Raw genomic sequence first — 10,595 nt, 5'->3', positions numbered from 1 at the left:
TTAGTAGATTTTTTTGTTCAAGCAGACGAAATTGAATAAAGAGAGGAAAATATACCCTTGCCACGTTAGCATTTTTTATGGTTTGAATGATGGAATGGACAGAAAAAGGTAAAGTGAGACAAATAAACATCTGGGTGGTAAAGTAAGAATCAACTCAAACTTTAGGTGGTAAAAACACAATTAAGTCTAAAATCTTTCACAACATTTTTAAATACTAACCCAAATGGCGATTCAAAGCCCAACCTGCAGCCTTCCTCAGGCGATCCCGACGGCGAATGTTGTCAGCGTGACTTGAGTTCTTTTCCTCTCAACCCAATCTCTCCATTGGTGTTGTGATTTGTTGCTTTTGGAATTGATTTCACTAAGATTTCAGAGAACAGAGGAAATATGGTTGTGATTTCACTCAGATTTTGAAATTGATTTGTTGTGCTTTGTTGCTGGGTTGTAATATGATTTTTAATTTTTTTTTTTAAACGTGTGAAACGGGTCGTGTCGTCGTGTTCATTCATTATTTTTCAGGTTATGTTCAAATTGAATTTTTTACCAATTATAGTTTAACGGGTCATGTCGTGTATACTTATAGGTCAAACCCGACACGACCCGTTTGTCAAGTTTATTTATAGATATAAGCTTACATTTTAGCCATCGGCTTACTGTTATTTTTTCGGCTCAAACAAGATGATATTAGCAAATTCAACCCCGACCCACTTAGTTGCCATCCCCAAACATCCTACCAAGTCAAGCTCATTAAGATCGTGGACCACATGCTTTTTGTTGATATTCCAAGAAAAGGAAAAACCCTTTGTTCCCTTTCATTTATCAAAACTCATTTTCTGTTTTACTTTCCTTATGGGAAATGTCAATGGCAAAAAAGACCACTTTCAGTTTCAGTTCTATTTAATATTTCAGTCCATGGCAAAAAAAAAAAAAAAAATTATTTCAGTCCAAAAAAAAAATTTCTATTTAATACCATTTCCCTTTTCGTAGTTCAATGCCCTACATTTCATTCACCACTCTCTCCCTCTCTCTCTGCCTCTCTGGGTCTCTTTTCTCAAAGAAAGAGACACAAAGACAAACACATAATGCTCTCATTCTCTTCCACACTAACCAAACCTTCACCTTCACCTCTGCCTCCAATTCTCTACCCATCTTCTCACTCATTCTCTCAATCTCTCCCCACACCCAATTCCACTCCAAAACCCTCAAAAAACCAAACCCATCTCCACCCCAAACGCCTAAGAATCCGAGCCATCGATGCTGCGCAGCCTTTTGACTATGAAACCCAGATCAAAACCCAGTACCACAAATCCAATGCTCTCAAAATCGCCATCATTGGGTTCGGCAACTTCGGCCAGTTCATGGCCAAAGCCTTTGTCCAACAGGGTCACACAGTCCTCGCCCAATCTCGATCGGACTATTCCAAAGCCGCAGAGCAACTCGGCGTTTCGTTCTACACAGACCCACATGACCTCTGTGAGCAACACCCAGAAGTTGTTCTTCTCTGCACTTCGATCTTGTCCACTGAAAAGGTAATCAGATCGTTCCCATTTCAGAGGCTTCGAAGGAACACCCTTTTTGTAGATGTTCTGTCTGTGAAAGAGTTCCCAAGAAATTTGTTTTTGAAATACTTGCCTGCTGAGTTTGACATCCTTTGCACACACCCCATGTTTGGGCCACAGAGTGGTAAAGACTCATGGGTTGGTCTCCCTTTTGTGTTTGACAAAGTGAGGATTGGGAACAATGGGTTTAGAGTCAATAGGTGTGAGAAGTTCTTGGACATTTTTGCTAAAGAGGGTTGTAGGATGGTTGAGATGTCATGTGCTGAGCATGACAGGCATGCTGCAGGGTCACAATTTGTGACACACACAATGGGGAGGGTGTTGGAGAAGTTCAGATTGGAGTCCTCACCAATAAATACAAAAGGGTATGAGACATTGTTGAACTTGGTGGAGAACACAGCTGGGGATAGCTTTGACTTGTACTATGGGTTGTTTATGTACAACAAGAATGCTATGGAGCAGTTGGAGAGGTTGGACATGGCATTTGAGGCTCTGAAGAAAGAGTTGTTTGGGCATTTGCATGAGGTTTGTAGGAAGCAGTTGTTTGGGGCTGCAGAAGGTGTTGAAGTTCCAAGTGAAGAAGAGCCTTCTGCCAAGCCACAGAAATTGCTTCCTGTTGGTACCCAAAATGGAAGCAACGGGGCTGCTCAGAATGGTGCTCACAGAGAAGTGTACCAAAATGGGGCTGCTCAGAATGGTGGTACTCACAACGGTTACCAAAATGGTGCTCCTATGAATTCAGCTCCTGTGTCTCTATGATAATGTGCTCTCAATGTATAGATGTTGTGTTTCTGTGGTTTGGGGAATCTGTGCTTATGTTTCTATGTGCTGTTGCTGATGAAGAAATTCATTTTTTCTTTATTTGTTTTGTTTATAGGCAAAAATAATGATGATCTCAATTATTGAGAGATTATTGTAATAATTGTTCACTATTTGAGTTAGGTGTTTGTTTTGGTTTTATCTTCATTAATAGATGTACGATTGCGATCATCTTTTACTCTATTTTAATTACTAGTCAACTATTGACTGAGTTTGATATCAGGACAGTGACTGAGTTTGCACATTGTGGCACATGCTGTTTAGCTAAATGTTTTTTATAATGTAATCTGATGGAAAAGAAATTGAAGATGGTGTAGCTTTGGATCTAAGCTATAGTAAACTATTGAAACCAGAACACAAAAATCTTGTAGACTTTTCAAATATGGAGACTTAAGAATTGAGGCAGGTTGAGACCAATAAAAGATGAATGGAAAATTGAAAGAGCTAATGAGAGACAACATTAAGTAGAATATATTTTCTTTTTTTGGTATCAACATACGAGTAGAAGATGAGCCTAACAAAAGCTGCGGAAGAATTTGTTTTCCCTTTTGGTGTGCCCAAAAAATTGACAATAACAAATTACTTATCTATAACAAATGTGTATAACTTTTTTTTGATTAATCAACAACTGTCCTTTATCAGATTTGAAATCAAAACTTTCTTTTGTAAAAGAGATATTAAATACTACCACTAGACTAGCGGATGTACTTAAATCAGATTTTAATGAATTTTAAAATTTATAAAATCTATCAAAATTCAAAAAAATTTAATAAAATTTTCATGAAATTTGTTTTATGTAAAAAATGTATTCAAATCCATCAAAATCATTTACTTAGAGCATGTGCAATGGTTGAGGTCAATAGACAATTAAATATAAGCCTATTGACCTCTTTTTTCAATTATTGACTTGACACAATTCTATTTTGTTGCAATGGTTCAAGTCCATAACTATATATTTTTTAATATTTTTCATATATTCTCTTATAAATTAAAATTTATAAATTTATTTATTTTAAAAATTATACCATTGAAATAATCACAATAAAATCTTTAAAATGAGCCCAATATTTAATATTTTTTAATAATTTAAATTAATATTCAAATTTAAATTTCTCTATTTTAGATTATAAACTATAAAATAAGTTAAATAACCATATTAATAAAAAATCATAATTCATATAATAAAACATTGATACATTAATTCATATAATAAAAGTTATAAAACCATATATAATTCATGAAAAAAAAAATATTGATACACCACGCCACATGACACAATTTCTCTCCTCCTTTCACGTTTTCTCATGGTGGGTCCCTCCATTTTTTTGTTGCAACTCTAAATCAATTGGCAATTCAATTTTTTGACCTATCAATTGCCATGTCAATTCATCTATTGCCAATTGACACTCTATTGCAAATCATTTTTGTTTCAAATTGTATCTATGACTCTTTTAGGACACCTAGATTTCATTGGAATCCATTAAAATCTGAGTTAGGGACACCTTGATTTTTTTGGAAACTATTAAAATATGAGTTAAAAACACTTAAATTTTATTGAACTTTTAAAATCTAATAAAATCTAAGTTGAGGACATTTAAATGGTCATTGGCCAAATATATATAACTTCACCCGTAGAGTTTGGATAAATCATGAGTTCAATTTTATCGACTGCAAATAACTTTTTGAATAGCATGGATTATCTTTTATTTTAAAATAAAAATGTGGTGAACATTATTTCTTGGTACAATACAAAACAAATTCATGCACAATATGTCAATATTATGAATTTTGCACCTCATAATATTATCATGATTACCACTCTTAAAATTTTGGAGGAAATATCGCATTATTAAGTTCTCGAAACGACGTTGGCCTATCATTTAATTTTCTTTGTTTTCCTATGAATTAAGATAATTATGTAAAATTCACAACTCAATCAAATAATCTTTATGAAATTCATAATCTTTGAAAAAAAAAATGCTGCACATTATAAAGACATCTTCATATTCTTGAGTTCCTTTAGTATATATATACATATTCAATCAGGTGTGGACGTGCAAATATGCGAACATGAGAATATGCGAACGTGCCATCAAGAGCTTAGTAGCTTCGCCATGCGCTGTTTCCTCCTCCAAGTTTTAAGGGTATATCTTGATGGATTCACTTCATCCCTTCTTATGGTATAAAATGAGATTGGTGTCGGCGTTTATGTAAGGGTTTAGCTCTGCGAGCTAAACCATAACATAAACGCCGATAAACAAGCGCCAAGCGCTTAGTGCTGTAAAATTTTGCACTACCGAGCGCTCAGCGTCAGGTGCGAACGTTCGTACCTAAATGAGACTGTATATATATATACAATATAAAAAAAACCTTCTTATTATTGAGGTCAAATCATAATAACTTAGTGGCAACAATTGAAACCATATGTTGCTCAACCTCCTTAAATTTCTATATCTTACTGTCCAAAGCATCTTTTTATTCTTTCTTTGTTTTCTTATAACACATTAGAGTACATAAGACTTTGCAACAAGAGGCAAAATTTTACAGATTGTTTTTTACAATTTCATTACCAATACTATCAAACACTTTAGATGCATCTTTTTTCTTATCAAAAAATTGTAACGTGATAAAATAATAACGAATATATATATTTTTTATAGAATATTACAAATAAATCAATAAAATATTTAAAAATTTCATAATATTCAAAATACAATTTGGGTGCCCATAATGGTCATATGCACATATTTGCTATTTACATAATAGTTAATAGGCGCAGCCCAATTTGGGTGGCGATATACTATTCATAGTGCTAAATTACTATCATACCCTTCAAAAATATTTTGACTCAATTTTACACGATAACTGTGTGACAGTTTTCAATTAAAAAATGATAACTATGTGATAGGTACTATTTAAAAAAAGAGTAATTGTGTGACAGTTACCAATTAAAAAACATAAAAAGGGTAACTGTCATACAGTTACAATTTTTTTTAAAATATATATATGGTTGTTATTGACTTATATGTAATTTTAAAAATTAGACATTAATAATGTCAACAATATGTCAGCATAGTGGTAAGATCCGTAAATTCCTTTTTAGTTTTTGTCCAATTGTTAATTCACATAATTTCTCTTAATTTCATTTTGGTCAGTAGTGATTATCATGATATTTTAAAAAAGTTTACTGACTAATTTATAATATTGAAAAATATTTATTAATTTTTTTTCGTAATTGACCCTATTTTTTAACTTAACTATATAGTCTATATCTATATCACCATTATGTACATTTTCCTTGCAGTATTCCCACTTGCTATCAATTGGATTTCATACATCATTTAAGACAAGGAGAAACTTCCTACCCTTAATAAATTAATTCATGTATACATCACAAGAAAATTTTGTAGACTCACTTGAATTTGGGGTCACATTTTGATTAATTGAGACCTCCGATTATCCCTTTGAAAAATCTTGATATTATCAAACGGGTCTGTGACGCAAACCTATATTATGTCGTCTTCATTTTTTTCTTTTGGTCTGATGTTGTCTTCAATTCATTGTTATAGACTAATTGGGTAAGAATTGTTTCTTCAATTCTCTCATTCATACAATAGAGATGATACAAAGATGAATTCTTTTACTGGCCGTATGGGGGATTTAAATTTGAGACCTCTTTTTAATATTGGAAGAAAGAAATTAAATGTTTATAAAATCACTGGAGAAGAGAGAAAAAAAAAAAAAAAAAAAACCCCGCCAAGGGCCAAGGCCCTAAACAGAATACATTTTTATGGACCAATGTTTGCCAAATGCGTCCACCTTTTGAACCACACCAAACTCCCCCAGCAGGCCCAACCCACATTACTCCGAAACCATAGTACTACTGCCGCGAAGCACTGAATCACCCAAACTGAAAAAGATCCGACGGTCCACACTCTTCTTCCACATCCCATTCATCAATTTCAGGTTCATCGGAACCCCCAAACTCTCTCTCTCGCTCTGTTGGTGTTGTAGAGTGTTTGGACTTCGGAGCTGTTCGAAAATGCTGGCTCGGCTCGCCACCAATCGGCTCCTCGAGATCCGTCAAATCTTCCGTCAGGTTAGTCTCTCGCACTTTCCCTCCCATTTTCCCAGCTCCCAATCACTTCCCTAATCTCACATTTTTCCTTTTGTTTTCGAACATCTTCTGCAGCCTATCCGATCCTTCTCCACTGCCCTCAACTACGTGAGTTCAATTCATTTCTTCACTTCTACATGTATTATGTAATTTATTTCTTCTGAATATATGCATTAATTAAACGGATTGGATTTCTTTTAATTTTATTTTATGGAATTTGAAACATTGAGCAGCATCTTGATTCGCCGGAGAACAATCCAGACCTACCATGGGAGTTCACCGAGGCCAACAAAGCCAAGGTAATCCAAAATATGAATTTTTATTTTTTTTTCATTTCTGTACTTTTCACCAGCATATTCTTCACGACGCAATGTGATCAATGATTTGTAATTGTTTGAAAAAAAGAAAGGAATAAAGTTGTGTAATTGGGTTGTCATTGTGTACCTTAGGCTGAGCTATCTAACTCTAACATTACAAGCCCACAATTAAACAAAGAGATGTACAAAATTTTTAAGGTTTTCTCTTCCCCTTAATTCAACCTGGATTGATTCCGAATCTCTGCATTGCTAGGGAGTGTTGAGTGATTCCATTTTTGTATCTAAGTTGAGGTAATAGAATGGTATTGCCCTATGGGGATAAACCCCCCGAGTTATTTGTAATGGTTTACACATTTCTCTTATTGATTCACACATATGATTATATGTATTACTTGGTACATGCAAGATGATTTTATATTAATTGAGTATTAAAAAGGTCATTCTATCCATGTGTAGGTGAAAGAGATAGTATCTCATTATCCATCCAACTACAAGCAATCTGCAGTGATTCCTCTGCTGGATCTTGCACAACAGCAGCACGGAGGATGGCTCCCTGTTTCAGCAATGAATGCAGTATGTTGGCATGGATGCTTGTTTTAAATGATGTTTAGCTTGTTCTCATTTCTGTACATATGTTTATGAACACATCTATGCAACTCCATGCATCTGTCTGGTGCATATATATATATATATATATATAGATGTATAATACATACCTATATAGTGGCGATTTGATAAATAACTAACTCTTAATTAATGGCATCTAAACATGCACTCAATATCTGTTCTCCATATCTGATTTAAGAGCTAAAAATTTATTACTTAACATAGATACTTATTAGATTGGGGTTTTACACACGCACACATACACACAGAAAAAGAAAAATTCTGTCGGAGGATCCTTCAATTAGGTCTTTAAATGACCTCATTACGGGACCTTAAGAGGAAAAAATTGTATGTATATGTATCCTTGATACTATTACTTACATGCATTTAATATATGATAAGCCCATTTTTCTTTACCTTAGTTTTATTAATTGTTAATTGTACTATATATTTGTTTGTTGTCTTATATGCAACATAATTGGTGTTGAGATATCTCATCTAGCTTGAAAACGTATATAATATTTGTAAGCCCAATCTGAATCATAGTGATTATGTTGGGTTCAAATTAAGATTCAAGTGTATTTTATCCAAAAGTATTCAAATGTGGGAATCATAGTGGTTGTGTGATGTAGAACCCAGGAAGATAAGATTGAAAAGGCGCTAAAGTAAAGACATTACCCAAGTAGAGATACTGAACTTTAAAGTGTAATTGTCTGTGAAATTTTCAATGCTCAAAACTGTCTAACACAATCACAAAGCAACCATATAAATGCAAATAAGAAAACCCCATATGGTAGGTTAACAACCTTAAATAAAGTCAACCATAAGTATATTGAAACCCTAAACTACAAAGCTGCACCCTACACCTTCATCGCACTTGCGTGCGTAGGTGCACATCACGATCTCCATCATTGTGTTAAAGACAATTGGCACATTCTTTCAAGTAGTTAATTGTGGGATTTAACAGCACAATAATAATAATGTTACAATCAGTACTAAAGAAGTCAATTAACATGAGTTAAAAGCGTGAAGCCCTGATTTTTAAGAAATTTTTTGGCATTGTTTGCTCTCTTTTTTTGTTTAGTGCTTTGGGTACCAATTGGATAATTTTAGACAGAAAATTTATTAGTTAGCTTATCTGAATATGTTGCAGAGCATGCATAAGCGAATTCCTGTTATTGATAGAATGTTATAATGCTATGGGAATGCAAGATGTTATATGAACAGTTTTAGTTAATAATTGTTTTATGGATGGTCTAGGTAGCAAAGGTTATAGAAGTTGCTCCTATACGTGTATATGAAGTCGCAACATTTTATTCAATGTTCAATCGGACAAAGGTGAGAAAGTTTAAATTTCAATTCCTTTCTATCATTTTGTCATAATGCAAATTCCAGTACCCTTTTCTTTTATTGGTTTTTAGGTTGGTAAGTACCATCTTTTGGTTTGTGGCACAACACCATGTATGATTCGTGGTTCACGAGATATTGAATCAGCTTTACTGAAACATTTGGGAGTGAAGCGCAATGGTGAGCTATTTGAAATATGTTTTATTAAATTGTTTTATTCTTCCTTTCACACCATTCTAAGATTTGACAAGATAGCATGTGAAACATAAGCTTCTTGAATTGGTCAATGTGCAGAAGTAACCAAGGATGGATTATTTTCTGTTGGAGAAATGGAATGCATGGTGAGTCTTCTTTTCAACTGTTTAATGACTGAACTTTCAGCTTCTAGCTAGTCTTTAGCTTTGCTTGATTCATGCTGAAATACAGATGAGAATTACAGAATGATAAAACAAATTGGTGACTGGTGGTCCCATGAAATTTTTACTTTAACATCTAGTGATAAAGTTTGTAGGGGGTGTAGGGGGGGTGCCTGAAAACTTGTGTTCCAATTTGTGATGGATAAAAAGCATATCAAGAGAAGTTAAAAGTTAATGTTGGTATAGCTTACCTGAGTTATGTTGCACACTTCGATAGTTGTCCTCACCACTATGCTATTTGCCTGAAAACTTGAGTTCCAGTTTGTGATGGATAAAAAGTTCATATCAAGAGAAGTTAAAGCTTAATGTTGGTATAGCTTACCTGAGTTATGTTGTACATTCTGATATTTGTCCTCACCACCATGGTATTTGCGTTATTGCTTGCTTCACCACTTGCCACCTGAGTTAAGTTGTTGGTTGTCTGCAGGGATGCTGTGTGAATGCTCCCATGATTACAGTGGCAGATTACTCAAATGGATCAGAGGGATATACATACAATTATTACGTGGGTCTTGACTTTGTCAATTCATTGTTACTTGTGGGCTATACTGAATTGGAAAATCTGGAATTAATATTTTTGGTCTATGTCAATTTCAGGAAGATGTTACTCCAGAGCGAGTTGTGGAAATAGTTGAGAAGTTAAGAAAGGGAGAGAAACCACCGGTAAGGAAACTGGGTGTAGATATTTATTGGGTTTTCTTCCCAGTTTTTGTTATATTCTAATTTTTTTTAATCCCTCTTTGTAATTGAGGTCTCTTGTTAGATTAGTTACATCATTGCTACATAGTGTAATTTCATTTTCCAAATTTTCAGCATGGCACTCAAAATCCTAAGCGCATCAGGAGTGGACCAGAAGGAGGAAATACTACGTTGCTTGGTGAGCCCAAACCTCCTCCATGCCGGGATCTTGATGCATGTTAAAATTATGGTATATGTTGTCTAATAATGCAAAGCTTGGATGCTGTCAGGCTTCCCTTTATTCTGGGCACTAGTTGAATTTGTTACATGCTCAACCATTTTTTGTATTCCAGTGGCAGTATAATCTCTGCCGGAGATGTAGTTTTGTATGTTTGCATCTTTCAATATGCTGTGGTTTAAGCTATACAGTTCAAATGTTTTCATGGGCTTAACCATAAATCTTTTTTATGTCCGAATTCTTGCCTTAGTACTGTTAGCACCAAAACACTAGTTCAAAAATCCAAATTTGTTTCCGATGTTGAGAAAGGCCTTATCCAGAACTCAAAGCACCTGAATCATAGTTTTTCATTTATAATAACTGAATTACAAAAGCTTTAATTGTTGTGCATGGGAAAGAGAATTCTAGGAAATTGGGAATTTGTGCATCATACATGAATACAACTTTGATATTTGAAACAAGAGGGATTAACTGTCCTGTGATGTAATCTATGCCTTC

At 34.2% G+C, this 10,595-nt stretch overlaps 2 protein-coding genes across 2 annotated transcripts; both read left to right on the top strand.

Moving 5' to 3' along the window:
- The first annotated feature begins 1,017 nt into the window (after window positions 1-1,017).
- On the top strand, window positions 1,018-2,519 carry LOC147286998 (prephenate dehydrogenase family protein). Its single transcript, XM_086241746.1, has one exon. The coding sequence runs from the start codon at window positions 1,083-1,085 to the stop codon at window positions 2,316-2,318; it is 1,236 nt and encodes a 411-aa protein (XP_086097872.1). The 5' UTR covers window positions 1,018-1,082; the 3' UTR covers window positions 2,319-2,519.
- A 3,757-nt stretch (window positions 2,520-6,276) lies between these two features.
- On the top strand, window positions 6,277-10,327 carry LOC147286997 (NADH-ubiquinone oxidoreductase 24 kDa subunit). Its single transcript, XM_086240513.1, has 10 exons — window positions 6,277-6,477; window positions 6,571-6,603; window positions 6,729-6,794; window positions 7,269-7,385; window positions 8,679-8,756; window positions 8,840-8,945; window positions 9,060-9,106; window positions 9,609-9,686; window positions 9,779-9,844; window positions 9,995-10,327. The coding sequence occupies exons 1-10, from the start codon at window positions 6,421-6,423 to the stop codon at window positions 10,100-10,102; spliced, it is 756 nt and encodes a 251-aa protein (XP_086096639.1). The 5' UTR covers window positions 6,277-6,420; the 3' UTR covers window positions 10,103-10,327.
- Window positions 10,328-10,595: the final 268 nt, after the last annotated feature.

The sequence above is a fragment of the Dryas octopetala genome, chromosome 4 (assembly GCF_963921425.1).
Source record: "Dryas octopetala chromosome 4, drDryOcto1.1, whole genome shotgun sequence".
Taxonomy (NCBI): Eukaryota; Viridiplantae; Streptophyta; class Magnoliopsida; order Rosales; family Rosaceae; genus Dryas; species Dryas octopetala.
The sequence above is the reverse complement of the archived record's forward strand: the minus strand, read 5'-3'. Positions and strand labels throughout refer to the sequence as shown.